The sequence below is a fragment of the Lynx canadensis genome, chromosome A1 (assembly GCF_007474595.2).
Source record: "Lynx canadensis isolate LIC74 chromosome A1, mLynCan4.pri.v2, whole genome shotgun sequence".
NCBI classification, from domain to species: domain Eukaryota; kingdom Metazoa; phylum Chordata; class Mammalia; order Carnivora; family Felidae; genus Lynx; species Lynx canadensis.
Genome location: NC_044303.2, coordinates 1,965,559 through 1,989,399, shown reverse-complemented (window position 1 = coordinate 1,989,399; position 23,841 = coordinate 1,965,559). Strand labels below are relative to the sequence as shown.

The window sequence follows — 23,841 nt, the reverse complement described above, 5'->3', positions numbered from 1 at the left end:
TCATTGATTTCCTCCAAGACTCTCGTTATGAGGGGAATGGACCCGTTGTGTGGTTTCCTGGCCTGGACACAATGGAGAGGCCCGTCAGCGTGGTGGTTTGTGATTCTGACGTTCAGCATCTGGCCGGAGGCCTGGCCCGGCTGCCTGATGTAGTTTCAGCTTTGCTAGTTCGTTATGGGAAGGATATGATTTCAATTATAAGTGGAATTTTAGTCCCAAGAGATACCATTTTTAAAAAAATGCCAATGTTTATCATTAGTGTGGGTCCTGAGAGACGTGGGTCTGGTGGATTCTGTGGTTGGTGCTTGATCGGCGTTAAGCAACCAGTGTGGGTCTACGAAGCACTAAGAAATCAGAGTAAAGGTTCCTGAACACCTTTAGCACTTTCCAGGATCGGGATTGGAGTTGATGGCGCCAAATTAATAGACGCTTCAGATAATCGCTCGTAACAGTTTTCTATGAGCCACCTGTACTGAAGTAGTTGTCTCAGCTCCAGGTTTGAAAATGAGGAGTTTTTGTCTTGTGGGTTGTGCTGTGGTTTTAAAATTCTGGAGTCTTATAGTTTCTTTTAAAGCATGTTCAAATCGATTGATGATACCAAACAAATTTCTAAAACCAGACCTACCTTGCCTGGTACCCTCATTTCTTAAAACCCGTGTCCACGAGGCCGTAGGGTCGTCGTGTTTAGGAAATTCTTGATGAAAGAACTTATTAAAATGATATGGCGGTGTGTCAGAGGAACTAATTTCCAGCTGCAGTCTTAGTTTAGTGAGTATTCCCACGAAAAATTCTTTCCTAAGTTCATGATTTGGCCACGAAATCGATTGTCTTCAAACTAAAACCTAAAATACAAGGTCTCAGGCTGCGAAAATACTTTCGTTCTTTATGAGACTGAAGGAAAGTTTCCTGCTTTCCAGATTGTTCAGGCAGGAACACAGTTTACCCAGAGGTGCTATTTTACATATTGGCCTACGGAGACAGGACGGTGCCCGTGGTGGTCGCAGGGCCAGCGCTTGCTGTAAGACGACGGTGGAAGATGGAAAGAACATGAGAAGAGTGGGTGCTGCCCTCCTTCCCTGCCACGCGGAGGGGCTCTCCTGGGTGGTGGGTTTATGGGGTGTCACCGAGTCATTCTTTCCACTTCTCTGTAGTTTGAAAATTTTCATAATAAGCTGTTGAGGGGCAAACAAGAAGAAAAGAAACCAAGACCGCTGATCAGATTCTGTTTAAGGGTTCATCCACTTGGTATTTTTCGGCTCAGGAATAAATTCGGACGGCAACACAGAAATGCTGGTCTCACCTGTGCTGGTTGGCTTTATAACTGGGATGTTTGTGGGCAACTCGAGTGCCTAAAGCTGCCAAGTGTCTTAGGAGCATGGCTCTGCAGAAGCTGTTCCCTGTCATGTGTTTCAGCATCCTGGTGGCAGGGGTGACAGTGGGGGTGATGGGGGGGGGCGGTCAGCATCCTGGCGGTGAGGGTGACGGTGGGGGTGACGGTCAGCATCCTGGCGGTGGCGGTAGGGGGGGGTGGTGCCCTTGCATGGGCGTGTGTGCCATCGGCAGATTAGACTTCACTCCGGGAGGGGACTTTGCCCCCCTGTCAGCGCCCCATCCTGAGGTCCAGTCTCTGCATGTGTAGCTGTGTTTAGAAAGGGAACCATTCTCCAAACGCTAGTTAGCTAAATGTGTATAGTTAGATGGTTTTTCCCCATTTTTTATGAAAGTGAATTGTACATAGTACGTGTCATTTTAGCCACTCACGAGTGTATAATTCAGCCGCATGAGGTACATTCATGTTGTTCTTGGAATCGTCACCCCCGTCTGCCCTCCAGGCTTTTTCATCATCCATACAAACACTCTCCGCACTAGACGGTAGTTCCCCATTGCCCTGGGCCCTGGTCATCTCCATTTCCGCTTTGTCTCTCTCAGGTTGCCTGTTCTAGATGCCTCATGATGCAGTGTGTGTCCTCCTGTGTCTGGCTTGTTTCACTTAGCATGATGTTCTCACGGTCCAGCCATATAGTGGCCTGTGTCACAGCTGCGTTCCTGTTCTTGGCTGACTGACGGACTGTAGTTGTGCGACTTTGATCATAGTTATGTGTGAGCTTCACTCGGGGATGTTTCGTTTGGGCCGCGTCTTAAGTCCCAGGGCAGAGCTCTGCTGTTTCCTGGGGGCCTCCCGTGTGCACCGCCTTGTGCCAGCCGTGTTCCTGCACTGCCTGTACCCCACCGCAGGTGCTCCTGTCCCCCGGAGCCTCCCGGGGAGGTGACTCCAGAGGAGTCCCACACTATACGCTGTGATGGCACTGTGGGAAGGCTGGGAGTGGACAGCAGGGTCTCTGAGATTGGGTGGGCAGGAAGGTCCTTCTGCGGAGGGGAGTTTTAAGCTGAGAATTCTGGGAGGCATAAGTGAATCGGGCCGGGAATGGTATTTGTTCCTAGCAGAGACAACGGTCTTGCCAGGTTCCAGAAGGAAGGAAGAATTTGTTGCTTTTAAGTTGCCCAGAGTCCTACAGATTGAACCGGATTCTGGCTGGTCGGGAAGCAGTCGGCTTCTCGAAACTCATGTACTGCTCAGAACTGAACATCCTGGGCCCGGCTGAAGGCACGTGTTTTAAACATGAAGTCAAATGACTTAAGTTTTTCTCTCTCTGTGCTTTTCTTTTTTTTTTTTTTTAATTTTTTTTAACATTTATTTATTTTTGAGACAGAGAGAGACAGAGCATGAACAGGGGAGGGGCAGAGAGAGAAGGAGACACAGAATCGGAAACAGGCTCCAGGCTCTGAGCCATCAGCCCAGAGTGTGACGCGGGGCTCGAACTCACGGACCGCGAGATCGTGACCTGAGCTGAAGTCGGACGCTCAACCGACTGAGCCACCCAGGCGCCCCTTTTTTTTTTTCTTTAACAAGGAAGATACTTTAACTTTTGAAGCACGGTTATCGAATATTTAAAGAGGAGGCACACGGAGTGAGCATGAAATACCCGTGTTTCTACATTCAGTTTGGTGCCTTTTCCACTGAGCCCGTCTGCGGTTTGCCCTGGTGTGGTCTCTTGACTTGATTAAAGCCGTTTTTACTGATTCTGAGTCCTGAACTTATTAGTAACTCTAATAATTGGCCAGGGTGTTGTGCGTTACAGAGGAGAGTGATGTCACAGGCGGCTTCACCTGTGATCTCCCGAGCAGCCCTGTCAAGGAGACAGAGGGAGGCGTGTTGCCCGGCCGGAAACCGAAGCTCCAAGAGGGGAAGTGTTGGCCCAGCTCACGGAGCCAAGTGCCAGAGCTGGGGGCGGGAGCCCGGCTTCTCACCTCCAGCTGCTGTTTCCTTTGCACCGAACGGCAGTCTTCTGAATCAGCCTCCCCCAGACGTGTCCTCACTTCCCGATAACTGCCCTCCTCCGTCCCCACCAAGGCTGCTTTCTGGACGGTGCCCGCTGTGCCGACGGTTGTCGTGGCTCAGAGGACGGTACTGCCATCAGCTCTGGTTTCCAGACCAAAAACCTGGCCTCCTCTTCCAGAGCAGTCCTCTGGTGAACGTCACCAACCCTGACAGGTTCTGGTTCTTAGCTGCTGTTGAACCCACCCACTTCTCTCCGTTCTCCGGCTGCTATTCCGTTTCAGATCCCCATAATTCTTTGGGAAGACTTTTATTGTCACATTAGGTAAGTAACCAGTCCTCCCCTCTGTCTCCCATCTTAGACTCTGAGCGCCTTAAAGTCAGAGGCTTGCCATTATTTTCTGCTTCCCTAAGACCTAGTAACAGGACCGCCTTGTGTGAGTGTTCACGTTGCGCAGGGTTCAAGGGCCTTGCACGTAAAAGGGCATGCCTCACGTCGTGTAAGTGCTCACTTCCGTGAGGGCGTGTGCAGCCTGTGTGCAGACTCTGGGCCGCTCGCAGATTACCTGAGCAGCAGCGGGGAGTTACCTGCCCGGATAAAGTCACGTGACGCACACGATACGCACATATTCTGGACAGTACGTAGGATCACATCTCTCCTCTGTCACCTGCCTTGAAGAACCACCCTCCTTGTGGTTCAGACTTTACCTGCCCCCCTCACCCGGGGTGTGTGATAGATCGTGACATTTGGCCTCAGTATGTTTAAGAGCGAGCCAGGCCACTGTCCCCAGAGCTCTGGAAAGCTCCCCAGGGCAGGAGTTGCTCGCGTTGTACGACAATACAGTCGCAAAGAACTTACTTGACGAAGGGGCATCTTTTTATAGCCCCTCAGAGGTACCGCATGAACCACCAAGGCTCTGCCCGCAACCGCGCAAAGTACTTGGTAGGGCGGTGGGAGCAGTGTCGTAGAGCGGGCGGCGGACTCAGCACCTCAGGTCTGGGGCCGGGGCCGTGGGGGCTCAGCAGCCTTGAGGCAGCAGCACAGTTTGCCGCAGCTCCAGACCGGGACCGACCCACGTGTCCTGTGGTGGCAGAGTGGATGGCCAGGATGTTCACACAACGGAACACGACACGGCAGTGAAAAGGTGGCCCTCTTGCTGCATACCGTGTGTGTGAATAGCCAAACGGTGTTGGCCCAGATAAGCTGGACAAAGAGTACGGGGCGTGGAATGCCACGGACATGAAGTTCAAAAACTGGCTGATCCTTGGTGCTGGAAGTCGTGACCGCGGTTCCCCTTGAAGCGTGGGTCTGTGGGAGGCTGGGGGCTTCCGGAGTTGTCATGACAACGCTCCTTGATCTGGATGCTACGCATCAGGGTGTGTTCTCTGTGAACGTTCGTCGATCTTACGAGTTGTTCAGCTTAAGAAGTGATGTCAAACTTTACCCCCGCCCCAAACAAAGCCTTACTTCTTCCCCAGCTTTCAGCAGCTTTCCGTTTTTTTTCCTAAGTTTTCTCGTTTTGGGAGAGAGTGGGGGAGGGGCAGAGAGAGAGACTCTCAAGCGGGCTCCACGGTATCAGCACGGAGCCTGACGTGGGGCTCCGTCCCACAAACCACGAGGTCATGACCTGCAGCCAAGAGCCGGATGCTTCACTGACCGAGCCACCCGGGAGCCCCAGCTTCCCATTTGAAAGTAAGTTCCAGAGGTGGCTCTTAAGCCTCAGGACCAGCCAGGGCCTCCCTCCCCCGCGTCTGGCTCCCCTTTCCGCTGCCGGTGTGGCTGGGCAGAGAGGGCGCCTTGGTTTGGCTTTCTCACGGCTCCTTTTTCCTCAGTCTGGACCGTCTCTTGCGGCCCTTGCCCTTCCTGGCGGAGTGCAAATCACCTTGTACCTTCTCCTCACTCTGCTAATAGCGCCTGAAGGTAAAATGAGGCTTATTACAGACCGCTGCTCCCTAAGACACGCCAGGTGGGAGGGATACGAGCTCTCCATTCACTCACCTGACTGCTCTTTCGTGGACAGTCACGAGCTACGGAAATGTCCCACCTGCTGGTGGCTCTGTTGATGGCTTCAAGCCCTGACACCTGGCCAAGGTGTAGCTAGCTCCGAGCCCTCTCCTCCTCCCTCCCTGGGCTTGCTGCCTCTCACCCAGGCTTTCTTCGTCTACCTGGTGTGTGTGGTTGTCCCTTCCAGTTAGATTCCAGACTCAGTTCTTTAAAAGGGCACTTCTGGCCATGTCCCTCCCGAGCTCAACCACAGACAACAGTTTGCCACCATCTGCAAGGAGTGCAGACAACGTGTCCATGCAGGTCCTTCAGATGGAGCCCTGTGCACCTCCAGGGTCTCAAGCCTCCATCACCCTCCAGGAAAAGCCTCCACCCGGACGTGAATGGGAGGGCGGGGCCTGCACACTTCTGTCCCTCTGCTCCTTTGCAAATGCTGTTCCCTCTGGCTGGAGTTCCATTCCTCCCTACACTCAGACCCAGTCGTCTCTGCTTCAGAGCTTTTTCTGACTTTCTCCTTTATTCACCCATTTCTTACATGGTTTCTTTTTTTTCTCCTTTGGGCATCTCTTGTCCTTTGAAGCTGTTTATTTGGCTCCCTCACCCTCACCTTGCCGAGGCGGAGTTTTGTTCTTGTTTGTCCCAGTAGCGCCTGAGAGTTAGTAGGCTTTGGATGAATGTTTGCCAGGTGGGCAAGTGGGCGGATGGCACAGAGATGAGTCGGTGGCAGAGGAAGCCTGAGTACATTTCGACTGCGAAGAAACCCTCCCTGATTATGTGTTGTGAGAAGATAGTATGATTTACGTCTTCTGTATTTTAGTCTTCAAAGAAAGGGTAAGAAGACCCTAGAGATGGGAAACAAAGTGATCTGTGTAAATTCCCACAGGAAAAGAGCCAAGTCTCCTGCCTGTCCTCAGACATATCGAATCACTCAGGACCCTCCATACGTGCTTGGCAGCTCCCTGAGAACCTCTCTATTTTTGCTGGAACGGGAACCCCTGGTTTTAGAAAGTTAGGTATTTCAAAACAGATGCTTAGACCACGAAGTCACTGAAAATGAGTGTGGTTACAGTATGCCCCATTTTACACCAATTAAGCAGAGCTCTGGGTTTCTGGCTCCCTGCCAACACTCTGGTCCAGGCCCTGGGGAAATCTCAGCAGTTCTTGGATCTAATTGCTCACTGTCTGCAGAGTCTTACAACAGTCGTGTCAGGGACTGCTGTGTTAAACGTTGTGGCTCAGAGTATGAATTCCATGTTGGAAAATGTGTTGAGTCTGGTTCTCACTTCGTAAATAGACTCTTCCCTCAGTTTCGTTGAGGAAGTGATAGAACTTTTCAGACCTTCCACCTTCCCACCTGTAAGAAAAGAATAGTAATTTTGATGTCGTTTCTTCGGGTTTACGGCCATGTGTGGTGATGAGGTAGATCTACATAAGCAAATTCACATAGAACCCTCAGAGCCCAGCACATAGTAGATCCCGGATGAATATTGGCCATCAGTTTTTCTTCGACGTGAAAGTGTCTGTGAAGCAGACTTCCATTTTACAGTTCTAAAATTCCTCGCTGAAACAAAAAGTTCACATCCCGCTGCTCCTTTCCCTTTAAAGGGTGCTCAGTTTTTCTTTGCTGATTAAAATGCAAAATGCTTATCCTTTACAGTTTGCTCCCCGAGTCCTATGGGCCAAAAGGAGTGGAAGGAGTGAGGGCAAAACAGGAAGGAAAGGGAGCGGGCCCGCCGGAACTTGGGGCGTGAGCCCAGCGGCCGCGCAGGCCTTCGCTTTTGCCACCGTGGGCACCGCGCTCGGGTCGCGAGAGCTGACGACATAAGCCGTACTCACACGAGTGGCAGACGGCGCGGTTCCCCCAAGACTGGCTGCGCCGCCAGTGCTACGGGGCCAGACGCATGCGCGCTCTTTCTCGCCGCCCCCCACCGCCCCCTTGCCAGGCTTCGTGCTGTGCCTCGCACGGGGAGTTAGAGGACTCGCTCAAGGTCACCCAGCCGGCAAGTGGCTTGAGCTAGATCCTGCTTCCGGGGGAGCTGGCTGCCAAGGGCAGCATCTTGTTTTCCGAATGCAACAACAACGGAGTATTCAGTGAATTAGGCCTGGGGTAGGTCTCGTCCACTACCGGCAATGGCTTTGGGGTCTCTGGCTCTGCGCGTGGGGGCCGTTTCTGTGCTCAAGTGTGCTAGGCGATCCACACGGATCACCTTTCCTGGTACAGCCGCTTGTCGGTACGGTCGCGGTGCGCTCCGAGAACGGAATCACCCACGTGATTTTACCAGTCCCCGTCCGCGTAAGGATCAGTGTCTCCAAGAAACATATTTTTATTTTGGTATTTAGGTCAAAATGCTGATAAGAAGGTGACCATTTTATAAAAAAACCCAGGGAGTTGTTACCTTCAAAGTCTCATAACACATTGTGTTAGAACTTCTTTCACTTGCGATATAGGACACTTTTAATGTGACAAGTTTGTGGCGTCTTTCAGGAAGTCTGGGAGGGCTTTAGACGGCAGACTTTGCAAAGACATGGAAGGACCACAGGTGCAGGTCGGGGGAAGGGTTAGTAAAGCCACAGAGATAAGAGACAAAGGTGTGTGCTACGAACTGAGTGGTTATTAGGGACAAGCCAGAAATCCAAGACCTCACGTGGAAGGTTTAACCCTAAACACTCAAGCTGCAAGTTTCAAAGTGAAATTATATTATAATGAAGTATTTCGAGTGAACGATCCATTAATACTACTTACTGTTCTTACTCTGAGGTGAATATTTGTAAGTAATATGAGCTTGTGGAGATTTACTTTATTACAGATTACATGTTACAGGAAACATCTTGGGACAGCCCTAGATGTCATGGGCGCCGACTAGAGCTGAACAGTATTTTTATCATTTCTGACGGGTGATGTGTTCTTTCTTAATCCTTTCAAGTGGAATATTTTCAAGATCATTGCCCGTTTCTGAAAAGTATTGTCAACAGTATGTGAAGACCATCAATGAGTATGTTCTTTCCATTTTCTTTTTCAGATAGTGATGATCTTCGGAATGAAGTCTCTGGAAAATTTTAGGTTCTCCATAGGAACTACAAATATTGAAGGAAAGAAAATTTTCAAAAGGAAATTGTTTTGAAAGTATGTTTACAACTAACTGATACTGTTGACAGTTTTTTTTTCTTTTTTCTTCTTCTTTTTTTTTTTTTAATAATAAAACACTTTAAGAAGATTGTATTTATGGTAAAAGGAAACTGGACTAACAATGAGGCCAAAGACTTTTCCTGCCACGACTTATTCTGGAAACAGCCGCCAGCGACTGCAGGAGATCCGAGAGGGCTTAAAGCAGCCGTCCAAGTCTTCCGCTCAGGGCCTGCCGGTGGGACCAAACAGTGACGCTCCCCTGGCCGCCAAAGTCCTGGGGGGCAAGGATGCTGCCCGGCAGCAGCAGACGAGAGCCACCCCGAAGTTCGGACCTTACCAGAAAGCTCTGAGAGAAATCAGATACTCCCTGTTGCCTTTCGCTAACGAATCGGGCACTTCCGCAGCTGCAGAAGTAAACCGGCAGATGCTGCAGGAACTGGTGAATGCGGGATGCGACCAGGTGGGTGCACCCGAGGCTCCCGTGGGGGCAGTTACAGTAAGCCAGCCGTCGGAGCACAGTGGAGGCAGCCAAAGGTCCTGCGGTTGCCCCTCCAAGGCCCCGACTTAGCTACTAAGAAAAGTGTTTCCAGGTCGAAATCCAAGGCCCTTCCGGTGTGCCATTGTATTGTTTTCCACCTTCTCTCCAGAAGGGTCTCTTGGCTGCTTTTCCTTTTCACGCAGGATCCAGACACTTGTGAACGCTACTGCAGTGGTACCACGTGCATTCTCTGTTCTGTCTGTGTAAAGGGGGTGAAGGGCTTTCACACTTGCCCTTTCTTTGGGGTTTATTTGGGCTTATTCGGAACGGTCATGGGGAAGACACTGGCTTCCCTTGTTTTTGGTCTGTGCATTTTTTTACTTAGTGAAGGTGAAGGTTGATTAACATGAATTGGCTCTTCTTAGACTCTGTTTTCTCCTGCTGTGTATACTGGTAGAGGAGATGTGGCTATGTTAGGGAAGTGAGCAGGCTTGAGAGGTCATCAGACTGGTGGCAACACGTGTGGTCTGACTGTTCGGTTGCTTAAGAATAAGAGACACCTTAATAAGGAAGGAGGTGGTACCAATAACATAGAAGCACACAACTGACAGCTATGCATTTATGATCCTGTCGTGATTGGTATAGCTACGTAAAACCCAGGTTGAGGGGCAGGACCATGTAAAATGGAACTAGTGTCCGGCCAGGTAAAAATGTCTTTAGTAAAATGGAACTGGTAAAAATGTAATTGCCTTCTAAAGGGACGTCTGAAGGCTAATGCTTTGTTACCATCTGTCATCTTAAAAGTCACAGTTGCATGAAAATGGAAATAAGCTAGGCATTTTTGCTGCCTTGGAAAATTAGTAAGATTTCATGCTCAAAGCATATCAAGATGGCTTGAGCACTTTTAGTTTCTTAGAAATAACCTAATTACCTACTCCTGGCCTCACAGTCACAGGAAAAGGCTAACAATGCCCTCTTATTTCCAAAAGCAATCTCAGCCTTCTGGTTGCAGGTGATTACCATAGAACTGAGCTAGAGAATTTACATTTTTCAGATGATATGTTTGTGAAACTAATCGTGCTATTTTGCAGGGCACTTCCTTGACACTTTGGGATACACTGGGATTAACTTGTGTAAAGCAAGCATTGTTGAGTTGAAAGTTGCTTTTATAAAGCACAGGATCATGAATAATGTGGTGCCGAGTGTTTTAGCAGTGGAAGCTGACAGCAGAGGCATGACCTTTCTCATTGTGAAAATATGAAGTTAAACACGCTGCCAAGTGCTATCCCCTGACAAACAGAACTTGATGGTTTTGAAAGTAGGAAGGAGCAGTCCTAGGGAAATACCAGTAAGATCGCAGAGACTTCTGAAACCCAACAGCAAAGCCTAAAATCTTCTGTAAATCGCTTGCAAACAAAAGAGGTCATCAGAGCAGGGTGTTCTTTGCAGTTGTGTTTCAGCTGTGCTAAAAAGAAACAAGTGAAGCAAATAATCCAAAATACAGGTGGGATCTCATTATGGCAGAATCCATTAGTGATAATTACAGTGCAAGAAATAATGGAGCCGGTGCTGTATCCAAGACAGTAAAATACAAATACAGTAAAACTAAGGATCGTGACACCAGTGAAGTTCCCATCAACATTTAATTTATGTTAATTGCTGGCAGAAAGGACTCCATTTGCCGTATTTAATGCTCCTGAAATAATTCAATCACTTTAGTGTGTAGTGTTACTTTGTAAAGTAAAACAGTTCTGCCTTCACCCTCACAGTCCACTTTGGACCGTTTTTTGGTCTGTATACAGGATGCATTTTGCTTTTAGAGAATTCCGGTCAGAAAGTCCTGACGGGAACCCAAGTAGCATGCATGGAAAGGATCAACAGTAGCTCTAGAGTTCAGTCTCCCATAGCTCAGATGATCAGATCCAGTGTAATAGGCACAGAGACTTCTAGTGTTGCAGCTTTCCTTTTTTCTTTGTCTCCTACTGTATTGCCTTTTAATGTAGGTTCAGTTATGTTCTCTTCTGTTTTGAGTTTAAGTGTCATTTTTAGTCCTAATATTAATCAGAATGGCAGTAAACTCCAGGTTTTCCCGAGGTCTTACACACTTTTATATGCACCATTTTATCCATCGTATATGCATGCGCACACATTTTTCCCCATTTTACTTGACCCGAGACTAACTGGAAATATTTGCCCGAATGTTTATAAGGGAGTGTTTTCTTTTAGGCTTTTCGTAATAAAACAAAATTTACATAAGAGAAGTACATGATTCCTAAGTGTACAGCTGGGTGAATTTCACCCAGTGAATTACACCCGTGTAACTAGCATGTACTGGGTATATATTTAAAAAAATTATTTTTTAAATTTAAGTTATCTCTGCACCCAATGTGGGGCTCAAACTCACAATCCCAAGAGCAAGAGTCGCATGCCAGCCAGGCGCTCCTGGGTATGTTTTTAATTGAAATATCTTTAAATAGAAATTTCTAGAAAAAGACCAAGTATTTTCTGTGTAATGATATAGTGTATATGTCAAATGATAGTGTCTAAAATATTTCACACATACATGACTAAAGGCTTATGAAAATTTCTATACAAAAAAAGGCCAATAGATTAATATTCCTTATGCAAGGAGCTGTTCTTTTTTTCTTTTTCTTTTTTTTTTTTTAGAGAGAGAACACGAGCAGGGGAGGGGGGGAGCAAGAGAGAATCTCAAGCAGGCTTCACGCTCAGCACAGAATCCGACGAGGAACTTGATCTCAGGACCCTGGGATTATGACCTGAGCTGAAATGAAGAGTGGACGCTCAATTGACTAAGCCACCCTGGCGCCCCTGTTCTTTAACTATAGATTTAAGGGGTGCCGGGGTGGCTCAGTTCGTTAAGCATCGGCCTCTCGATTCTAGCTCAGGTGATGATCCCAGGGTCTTGGGACTGAGCCTCTCTCCCTCTCCCTCTGCCCCTCCCCTGCTTGCACACAAATGCTCTCTTTCTCTCTCTCTAGAAACAAATCAATTTAGATTTAAGGAATTGTAAAGATAAGTTTTTTGGTTATGAGTGTCATGTTTTGTATCATTGGATACTTTTAATATTGGCATTGGTAATTAAATTTAGCATTTACTTTATCTTATAAAATTTAGTTTCAGTTTTTCTTGTACTCTTAATGGTTTCAAGTGATGATATGTATTTTTTTAATATGAAATTTATTGTCAAATTGGTTTCCATACAACACCCAGTGCTCATCCCAACAGGTGCCCTCCTCAATGCCTGTCACCCACTTTCCCCTCTCCCCCACCCCCCATCAACCCTCAGTTTTTAGTTTTTAAGAGTCTCTTATGTTTTGGCTCCCTCCCCCTCTAACCTTTTTTTCTTCCTCCTTCCCCTCCCCCATGGTCTTCTGTTAAGTTTCTCAGGATCCACATAAGAGTGAAAACATATGGTATGTCTTTCTCTGTATGAGTTATTTCACTTAGCATCACACTCTCCAGTTCCATCCACGTTGCTACAAAACGCCATATTTCATTCTTTCTCATTGCTGCGTAGTATTCCATTGTGTATATAAACCACAATTTCTTTATCCATTCATCAGTTGATGGACATTGAGGCTCTTTCCATGATTTGGCTACTGTGGAGAGTGCTGCTATAAACATTGGGGTACGGGTGCCCCTATGCATCAGCACTCCTGTGTCCCTTGGGTAAATTCCTAGCAGTGCTATTGCTGGGTTGTAGAGTAGATCTATTTTTAATTTTTTGAGGAACCTCCACACTGTTTTCCAGAGTGGCTGCACCAGTTTGCATTCCCATCAGCAGTGCAAGAGGGTTCCCGTTTCTCCACATCCTCTCCAGCATCTATAGTCTCCTGATTTGTTCATTTTGGCCACTCTGACTGGCGTGAGGTGGTATCTGAGTGTGGTTTTGATTTGTATTTCCCTGATGAGGAGCGACATTGAGCATCTTCTCATGTGCCTGTTGGCCATCTGGATGGCTTCTTTAGAGAAGTGTCTATTCATGTTTTCTGCCCCTTTCTTCACTGGATTATTTGTTTTTCGGGTGTGGAGTTCGGTGAGCTCTTTATAGATTTTGGATACTAGCCCTTTGTCTGATATGTCATTTGCAAATATCTTTTCCCATCCCATTGGTTGCCTTTTAGTTTTGTTGATTGTTTCCTTTGCGGTGCAGAAGCTTTTTATCTTCATGAGGTCCCAGTAGTTCATTTTTGTCAAGTGATGATATTACCGGTTTTTCCCTCTTTCTCTCCCTGACAGATTTTAATTAATTATTTATTTTTTAATGTTTATTTATTTTGAGAGGGGGGAGGGACCAAGAGAGAGGGAAAGAGAGGGTCCCAAGCAGGCTCTGTGCTGTCAGCACAGAGGCTGACACAGGGCTTGTTCCCACGACCGTGGGATCGCGACCTGAGCCAAAATCAAGAGTCGGACACTTAACTGTGTGAGCCATCTGGGTGTCCCTCCTGACAAATTTTTAAAAACCACTAATTTGATGTTGCAGTGATGTGAATACGCGTGACACGTCTGCTTCTCAGAAGCATGTGATTTGTGTGCTCTTACTGAATTGCGGCGGGTTAGCAGGTGGAAGCGTCTGACGGGGCAGGCTCGCCACACTCCAGGCTTCTCGGGGCGCACGGATGGACGGATGGCATGGGGGCCTCGCGGTGGCGAGGTTCCTGTTCAGTAGTAGCCTGCGCTCCGTAGAACAGCTAAGCATGGTATCACCTTGTGTCCTCCAGAGGAAGACTTCGATGAGAACTTTCTCTCAGAAGCGAGTACCAGGAGACATTTTTTGCTTCTCTGGAGCATTTAGCACGTGCACTTTCTCTGGGGACCGCCCCATATCCTGACCTTCAAGCACCTCCCTTGTCGATCCCCTGTGAGGGTTGCCAAGTCTGGCAGCTTCCAAGACTCTTTTAGGGCCCTGGCTTTTTATCGCTATATTCTTCTAGGCCTGAATTTCTGTGTTAGCATCAATTTCCTAATCCTGACTTAATCCAGTTTTTCCTCACTTTATTGCGAATGTTTAAGTGACTTAAATCTTTATTGGAATGAAGGTACGAAGAAATGTAAACAAACACATTGATTGATTACACCAAATTTGGCCTAAGAAAAAAGCCCACGGTCAGGCTGTATATTCAGAGGCAGGTTTCCTGAGAATAATGATCACAGCACCAAATAAATCTGAGATGATCTGGTTAATAGGAAAAGGGGGGGGGGGAGTGAATTTCTTTGCATTCTCAAGCCAAAAAGTGTAGAAAAATCAGGTTTCTCAACCCATTCCACAAGTTCTTCTGGGACCCTGGTCCTTTTGCCACAAGAGTGGCGCTGCACAGGGGCGAGGCCTGGGGGGCCTGGGGGCCTCAGGGACAAAGGGCAGACACTGGTGTGGACCCCTACCTCCTGGCCAAGTACTGCTCCAAGCACTTGCACAGCTAACCTCGCTGAAACTACACAGCAAACATTCGAGATGCATTCCCGTGGACCCCAGTACTGCCCAGGAAACTGTGGTACGTGATTGGAGGTCTCTCTTTTGCCCCCCTCCCCTCCGCCCCCAGCTCCTACTGACCTTGTATCTTCGGTAAGGGTTGTTAAACGTGCTTATGACACACACTGGAGAGGACAGACTTCAGTGTTCCCTTAGTGTGGTCATGCAGAGCTCTGGCTTTAACTTGCAGTGTGCGTGTTGCTGGCCATTTTCTGTGTTGGCTCCTGTGCGCCCGGTCCTGGTGGGCGTTTCTGCTCCGTGACTTGGCCCTCTCCTTTCCCTTGTGTCCTCTCGCTCTCTCGGGCTGGCGGCGCTTGCTCAGCCCTTCCTGTCCCCAGCACCCCTCGCCCACCGGCCACAGGCCCCATCCGATCCTCTCCAGGGACGCCCCGCCCACTGTACGCACCGGCCCCGGGATCCCTGGCCCCCGGATCCCTGGCCTGGCCGCCGCCGCCCGCACCTTCTGCTTCGCGTGTTCCGGGGGCTTTTCCAGCTTTTCTGTTGGCTGCTGACACCGGCTTCCACCTTCCCCTGCCTGGATCCGGGCACCTGGCGGTACGGTTCAGCTCAGAGCCCTCCTGCAGCGGCTTGAGTCTTCCTCCTGGGCTCCAGCTGGTCCTACTCGGACCTCCATAGTTACGCGGGGGCTCGATGCCTAGCGTTGTGCGGCCAGGTGGTCACGCTGTCGTTGCACTTGGCCTCTGGGGGCCGCGTCCGCCGGGCGTCCCGGTGCCCGGGGCCGTGCGCGCGGGGCGAGTTTGCGCACACGCCGTGGGTGCAGCCGGGCCGCTCTGCCGAGGCGGTTCCCCCTGGGCCGGCCGCGCAGAGCCCTCGCCGACTCGGGACTCGTCGGGGCTGGAAGAGGACAAACACCACCCGGCCTCGTAGCGTGTTTCGCTCGGATGGGAGGCGTCCTCCGTTGACCTAGAGAAGTGTTAACCCCGAAGTGCTGTTCTTTATCCTGGTGACAAGCCCTGCCTCGAGATCATTTCTCTGTAATGCAGGGGTTTTGCTAATGAAAAAAGAAGGAGTTTAGATAACATGCACATTTCCTCCTTGTCCCTTCCTCTGGGAAGGGAACCACTTTTCAGGGTTACCAACACCCATCCGGTACTGCCCAGAAATGTCAATAAGAGGAGAAGGAAAAAAGAAACACTTAAGTTTAGGAATGCCAGTAATGTGACAGGAAATTGTATTATAATGGCTTTTGGGTGTAGCAGTTCCTTGCTTTCCCCCTCTTTTTTTTTTTTTTTTTTGCCTTTGCCTCTCAAATTAAATGTGGCCTTGCGAAAGATAACTGTATATTTTATTAAAGTCGGCTATTTAAAATTCATCTGACAAGACGCAAGCACATCATACCCTTGTTTTATACCCTCCCCCCCCAACACACCACACAGGCCTCCCCCTAGTTTTGAAACCCCCTAGTTTTGAAAGTAGTATGTGTTCGTTGTGGAAGCTTGAAAAATACAGAAGAGTGTAAGAAGAAAAGAAAAATTGCTTGTAGTTCTGACAGCTCAGATGTGATCACTCTGAACATTTTGGTATAAAAGTGACCAAGTTTTTTTCCGACTAAAGGAATTTAAGGAAAGGAGGGACGTGCCAGGTGGGAAAAACAGTATTTGCAGGATGATCCCACTTGTTCCTTTACAAAAAGCATACGTGTATAATCTGTCTCTTCTCACCCTCCTTACCCATCGTCGCGGCCAGTCAGTTCCCTGCCAGACTGTGCCCTGCGTGTTCACACTCCCCCGCCCCGTCCCCCCACCTGCCAAGCCTCCACCTTTGCCTGATGGTACTGCCTACGGTACCTCCCGGCCCCTCCTCATCTGTTCCCTGCACAGAACCCTCCCCGTAGTCATTCTGAAAAGGAAAAGAGCCTGTCATTTCCTTCTCGAAACCTTTCCACTGCACTTGGGATGAATTCCTGACCCGCAGGCAGGGCCCATGTCACAGCCTCCGGTCACACCCCGCGTCCTGCAGTTGGTGCTGTGGCCCCGCGGGCTTCACTGCCTTCCCTCCCACTTCCCAGCACTGGCCCTGTCTGGCCTAAGAACTGCCTACTCCTTTTGAAGCCTTGTCTTGCTGTCGCAGATTCAGAAAAGTAATTTCTGACCCCCCTAGTCTAAACCAGATCCCTCTGTTTTATTCTCTGTCATTCCAGCAATTTCCCTTCATAGCGTTTATCACAATTTGTTCCTGAGTGTTTCGTTGTGTATGTTGTGTAATATCCACTTGTCTCTTCAGAGTTAAGCCCCGTTAGGCAGTGGTTTTGTTCTGGTCTTCATTCTCCTGGACCTAAGACTGCAGACTCTCAAAAACATCTGCTGTTTAATCGGAGGGACGGATGATTTGTTATAAACGTTTCCATTTTCCACACCTGTATTGTATTCCATCGTCCAAATGGAAGTTTTATAGTTCATTGTAAATAAATGGTGTGCACGGGTAACCGAAGCACGTTAAACATTTTGGAAGCTGACCCGAGCAAAGACGACTCCGGTTGGCGGCCGCAACTCAGAAGTGGCTACGAGTGCTCCACCGACGGGTGCTCAGGGAGAGACTTTCGTCGGGGAAGAGACTTTCGTGGGGGAAGACGCAGAAGCAGAGCAAGAGGAGTATTTGCGTGGCCACACTTCAGCGGTTACCTTGTTCGGGAAAGCCCGGCCGGCTCTGGATGGTCAGTTGTCCTCAGGTTCCGATTCCCTCTCCTGGCGGCATCACTGGCACGGGTTTGCTTTGCTCGCGTCGATGGAGGCACAGGCGCCGCCTCGGTGTGATGGCTCCTCGTTCAGTTAACGCTGTGATGAACAGCCTTTTGCATAAACCTCCATAGATATCCCTGATTGACTCAGAAAACATTCTAGAAACGGAAGGATTCGGACAAACGAGTACTCGGACAACTGGCAAATTCCGACGGTTTCTATTTTGCCATGTTTCTTTTAAACATTTTTTAAACCGTCTTTCTGTTTCCAACCCTGCCAACAATGAGTTCTGCGACTCCTACAAAACGACACCTCTGTTTGTCAGGTTGGTGGTTTGTTCTGCATTCTTAACAGTGGCAGTAGGCGTGTGGTAATAGACAGTGGTGACAGTTTTGCAGACGTAAGTAGCGGAAAACTGCCATATTTTGAGGGGAGGCCCTTATTTAAGTGTCTGAGATTGGATCTATCGCCCTCTTTTTTTTTCTTTTCTTTTCTTTTTTCTTTCTTTTTTTTTTTTTTTACCATTTACTTATTTTGGGGGGAGACGGAGACAGAGTGTGAGTGGGGGAGGGGCAGAGAGGGAGACACAGAATCCGAAGCAGGCTCCGGGCTCTGAGCCATCAGCACAGAGCCCGACACGGGGCTTGAACCCACAAAGTGCGGGATCATGACCTGGGCCGAAGTCGGATGCTCAACCGACTGAGCCCCCCGGTGCCCTGGTCCATCTTCCTCTTAAAACAGGATGCAGAGTCTAGTACATCAAGACCAAAATACATCTCTTGAGGAACATCATGTCTCTCCTCCCTGTGCGTGGCCCACCTGCTAGCCGACTCGGGAACTTGTCGTCCTGGAGAGTAGTTGGCTGACAGGTCGGCGAGACCTGCCCTCTGGGGAGAAGGACAGGCCATAACAAGCCCAGGGCAGCAACATCTGGACGTTCAGCTTGGTGTGTGTCCCACAGTGTGGTGTGTGTCCCACAGTGTGTTGTGTGCTGAGCGGAGCTCTCTGGCTGGGTTTTAGAAACGACGGGCTACGAGTTTGCGCAGGTGTTGGGTCTGGCTGCCCTCAGGGGCCCCGGTCCTGGCCTCCTCTTTGCACAACCTTTCCCCTTTATCCAAGCATGCGGTACAACTATTCGTGTTTCCCATATGTGCCATAATGTGAGGAATGTTGGGAGTCACAAATAATTGTTTACCTAAAACCAGCAGTTTCCTACCGGGATGGTTATTTGCCGTTACAAATATGTCTGTGGCCGTTAGATGGCTCACGCCACCCTGTAGGTGATCAGTGAGCATTTTAATATGTTCTGTTGCATAGCGCTTTCCCCCGGCAAGTGCCGGAGATACGGCAAGTGCTACAGAGGGTGTGGAATAATTCTACGGTCCTCCTTTTCCCTGCGCCCAGTGGGTTTCCAGTTTGGGAACGTTGGAAAAGTACTGCTGCCCAAGCCCCAGCATTAGAGATTGGACTCATTTGGTGAGGAGTGGGCCCTGGATATGAGCCCTTCCTGAGGGGCCCGGATGGTGACGAAGGTGCAGCCACTGCCTGCAACCTCAGCTCTGTGTTGAACTCGGTAGAGTGGGTCCTAGGAAGTGGCTCCGACATCCGAATCTGATGTTTGCGTGCAGTCCGTTCAGGGCTCCCTAAACTGTCCCTGTCATTGCCAACCCGTTGTGAGATAACTCAACAAGGAAATTGAGGGTTTTTTTTTTACGTCCTTTAACTTTTCATGCAGTTATTATAAATTTCAAACTTAATGACAAAAAAGCCACATTTGTTAGCATAGTCACTACCCAGCTGCTCCTTGTTTTGGTGTTAACATTCAGTTACCACCAGGGTTTCGTAGTTCTCAAGTTTAACGCAGAATACGTTCGTCATGCAAGTTTTATGGAAGCTCTCATCTTGGATTTTTAGAATTTTCTTTAGTAAGTATATTGGGAAGGGAGATGTTTTTCATAATTGTTTTTCAGATTTGTGATTTTGTATAATTGACTTATCTTTCAGCACAACAATTTGAATTTTTGTAAGTGTACTCGATGTCTTTCCTGGAGATATGGGAAACCGTAGGAAGTTTCTCGTCCCTTGATGCCATTCTTTATGCCCTCCCCCTTACCCCGAGCGTCTAGCATAGCTGTGGCTAAACGGTGAAGGCTCGGCGGAGATCTCCAGCTATTAGAGTTTGACAGACTGGATTTCAGTTCAGACGGAGCTTGCTCGGAGTATGATTTGGGAATCGAATTGAGCTGCTGGTGACAAATCCCTAGCTACAGAGCTTAATAGCCGTAGGGGACATGATGAAGGCTGGAGGTTGGTCGGACACGGCCAGCTTGGTGGTTCTGCAGTGTCCTCAAGGACCCAAGCTCCTCCCCCTTTGGGTTCTGTTCTCCGCAATTCAAGCCTTCCAGCTCCGGTGCGCCAGCTGGCACCTCTCCAGTCAGCGATGCCTGCAGGAGGCAGGAGCACAGCAGCAAAGATGCCCATCTGGCGCTGGCTCTTCCTTGAGGCGCGTTCCTCCACGCCTCACCTGCCAGAACCTAGTCACTTGGCCACAAGAGGTTAAAGCAGCCTTGGAAATGTGTACTTAGCTGGGCACATGGCTGCCCCTGATAGAACCGGGCTTCTCTTAGGAAGGAGGAAAGGATCTCGGTAAGTCAGGCGATGGGTTTGGTCAGGAGACCAGAGCAGAACCACGTGTCCCGCTGGCCGTCACCACAGGCTAACAACTTACTTGTCTGAGCCCACGGTTCTTCATCTCTACGCTTTGGGTAGCCATCAGTCCCGGGGTAGGAGTTGTGCTGCAGACCAGAGAGAACGTAAAGCGCCCGGCCCGTGGTGGGCACACAAGGGAAGGTGGCTGAACCACAGTGCTGTGTGTCATCGGTCTGGGAAGTGTGTGAGGTGGCTGGAGAGCAGGGTTTCAGGGAGCTTCACGGGGACGGTGTCGCCCTCTCGCCAGCCTTAGTGGTAATCACACAGAGGAGGTCTGCTCTGACCTGTGCAAGGCGTGTGCTCTTGTGGCTTTGATATCTATCCGGTCAGTCACGACATTAGAAGAATTACCTTGGGCAGAAATAAAGGTTGTTTCAAAACAAATGATTAACGGTAGCGACATTTCTCCGGCCAACAAGTAAACATTCAATGTAAGTTTAAAGCAATTTCGTTGGGTTATGAAAGCTTTTACTGCGCAGAGGGCCGTTGTAAAGCTAGTGGCGTTTGGCATCTAGAAGGCCCAGGTGGGGCCCCATGAGTGGGGTGCACTGGAGCGGATCGGCTTCTGTGGCAGCCGTCAGCCTCCAGGGCCTTAGAGGAGGCTTCTGGAAAGTGCGTGTGCCCCTGTCACCTCCTCCTTCTCCCTGGACGCCACGTGGTTCATTCGACTGCTGCTCTGGGGTCCTCACCGTTCCTCCAGTGTTTTTGGCTGGAAGTGTTCACATAAGAGGCCCCCTCCTGTGTCTGGCGATCTGTTCCGAAGTCCTGGGTGCTTGGTTCCAGTCTGCCATATTTGGTCTCCACCTTTTGGGCCAAGGTTCCTGAGATCTCCAGTAGAAAGAGGACTCAAGTCAGCACAGATGCAGCCTGTCCTTCCTTCAGGATTTCACTGGTAGTTTCAGAACTCTTCCTCCTACAACATGAAACGTGTGCTCTGTCTCTCCTTTTTCCTCTCGCTTTCTCTCAAGAAGGTCTGGGAGGGTTCATCAAAAAAAGTTGAGACCTCTGTCGTTGACTTCTCTTTGACTATAATCTCTACTTCAGTCACCAATGAATACTTTCCCCAGTTCCTATTTTTTTCTCCTGTGTAGCTTTCACATCCTTGTCTTTTCAGTGCTAACACCCTGCTCTCCATCTAGATTCTTCTAATAGTCTCTTTGACCCAGTATCTCTTTCCTAAAAGGTGACAGTCAGCCACTCCCTTGGTATCCACTCCCGTCTTCTTCCCGCCGTCTGATCTCCACTTAACTCACCAGACTCCGTTATCTCTCTCGTTACCGTACAGCCCACCTGCTCCAGCTGTGTTTGCCTCTTTACACAAGAGGCAACTACCACCAAGCTGTGCGACTCTCTCCCACACTGGCTTCACTCGCTGGCTTTGCACTCCCCGCCAGCCCAGCCGTGTCTACCCACTCCCGCCCCACTTCTGCCATGATTCATCGTTGTGGCCTTTTCCAGCACAAGCGGGGCTCTCCCTTTTCCGAATTCCTGTTTCTCTCAGCACCATCCAGGGAACCGTGGTCTACACGGTCGTAGGGACTATCTAGCCCACAGGACTCTTTACACAGTTGAATTAACGGAGACCCAGAAAGATGATGTGGTCAGTTTAAGGCTATACAGCAGGTGAGGGGCAGACCCAAAGCTAGAAGTCTCTCCGTTTTACCCATGAAACTTGAAAGAGAAAGAGAGAAATAACTGTCACCCTGCCATTTATAAGAGGAAGACATTTTCCTATAGTAGGGTTGACCCATCAACCCACTGTCCAGGAATAATCACTGTTATTTGGCCATATTTTATGTATGTATGTATGTATGTATGTATTTATTTATTTACGTTTATTTATTTTTGAGACAGAGAGAGACAGGACATGAGCAGGGGAGGGGCAGAGAGAGAGACACACACAGGATCTGAAACAGGCTCCAGGCTCTGAGCCGTCAACACAGAGCCCGACGCGGGGCTTTCAGTTCACAGACAGAGAGATCATGACCTGAGCCGAAGTCAGATGCTTAACTGACTGAGCCACCCAGGCGCCCCTACCATATTATATTTCTTTTTTGTTGTTTTGGTTAACTATTTTGGAAAAAATTTGAAAGTACATTGATATTTTTCTCTGGACAACTTTTTAGAAAGTATGTTACTTAATTGAAGTATAGTATCTGGGATATTTAAAAAACATATCAGGCATCATTTCATTAATCACTCATATATGTTTTTATTATTTTTAAAAAATGTTTATTTATTTCTTTTGAGACAGAAGAGAGAGCACGGGTGAGTGGGGAAGGGGCAGAGAGAGAGGGACAGGGAGAATCCCAAGCAGGCTGTGCACTCAGTGTGGGGCTCGATCTCACGACCATGAGATCATTCCCTGAGCTGAAATCAAGAATCAGACATTCAACCAACCGACTGAGCCACCAGGTACCCCTATCACTCATGTATACTTAAATGTATCTCTAAGGGGCGCCTGGGTGGCGCAGTCGGTTAAGCGTCCGACTTCAGCCAGGTCACGATCCCGCGGTCCGTGAGTTCGAGCCCCGCGTCGGGCTCTGGGCTGATGGCTCAGAGCCTGGAGCCTGTTTCCGATTCTGTGTCTCCCTCTCTCTCTGCCCCTCCCCCGTTCATGCTCTGTCTCTCTCTGTCGCAAAAATAAATAAACGTTGAAAAAAAAATTAAAAAAAAAAAATGTATCTCTAAAAGACAGAAAAAGATACAAAACACAACAGAATAAAAAACATAATCACAATACTGTTAACACATTCAACAAAATAAACATGTAGATTTAATTTTAACATAATTTTTATGACTACGTGGTTAGTATTTTAGAACTACTTTTTTTTTTAAGACGAAATTTATTGTCAGATTGGTTTCCAGACAACACCCAGTGCTCATCCCAGCAGGTGCCCTCCTCAGTGCCCATCACCCACTAGAACTACTTGTCAATGAAAATAGTATATTTGAGCAACTACTATGGGAATATCGCTTAATCCTCTCATCAAGCCCATGCGGAAGGTTCTGTCACTGTCAACGTTTACAGAGGAGAGAACTAGTTCACGGGTTACCGTGCACACGGCAGATAACGCGTCTACTAAGTAGTGACACTAAGAAATCCAGATCTGGCTGTTCCTTGTTTTGTGTCCTGAATTCTTTTCCCTCCACATTTATTTACAAAGCATTTCTTCATATCAATGAAAACATTAGTCTAAAACGTTTATATGCCGTCGTGGTGGACTGCCATCCGCCAGAATTTAACAGTTCCCCTGTTTTGGGGCAATGAGATTATTTCAAGGTTTTCGTTATTATCAACAAAAATCCAACGTTAGATTTTTTTTTTTTAATTTTTTTTCAACGTTTATTTATTTTTGGGACAGAGAGAGACAGAGGATGAACGGGGGAGGGGCAGAGAGAGAGGGAGACACAGAATCCGAAACAGGCTCCAGGCTCTGAGCCGTCAGCACAGAGCCCGACGCAGGGCTCGAACCCACGAACCGTGAGATCATGACCTGAGCCGAAGTCGGACACTTAACCGACTGAGCCACCCAGGCACCCTGGAATTGTATTATTTATTGCAAGGTTTCTGTGTTTCGTGTGACATAATTACAAATTAACATTTAAGTAGATTGTGATAAATTAAAAATGCACATTGCAGTTTGTAGATTGCTCTAAGAGCAATTCAAAGAGCTAAAGCTAGAGAGCCAATTAGGGAATAAAATGGAATACTAAGAAAATTTTGATTACCATGAAGGGAGGTAGGGAGGGAGGAACAAAGGAACAAACCACAGATGAGATAAATAGGAATGACAGGCTTACATAAAGCCATGTTAATAATTACATTTGCTCAAAGGGGTTAAGCACTCCGATCAAAAGTTAGAGGTTGTCCTACTGTATTAAAAAGCAACTATATCCTGTCTGTAAGACACACTTCTCTCTCTCTCTCTTTCTTTCTTTCTTTCGTCCTTTCTTCCTTTCTTCCTTCCTTTCTTCCTTTCTTCCTTCCTTTC

At 48.4% G+C, this 23,841-nt stretch overlaps 1 protein-coding gene across 1 annotated transcript in view; it reads left to right on the top strand.

Annotated features, from left to right (window-relative positions):
• The window catches only part of LATS2 (large tumor suppressor kinase 2), a 68,406-nt gene that overhangs the window by 4,598 nt on the left and 39,967 nt on the right, over positions 1-23,841 (top strand). The window contains exon 2 of the mRNA XM_030307665.1: positions 8,363-8,929. Coding sequence (XP_030163525.1) covers positions 8,591-8,929 — 339 coding nt within the window. The 5' untranslated portion in view covers positions 8,363-8,590. The remainder of the gene's footprint in view (positions 1-8,362; positions 8,930-23,841) is intronic.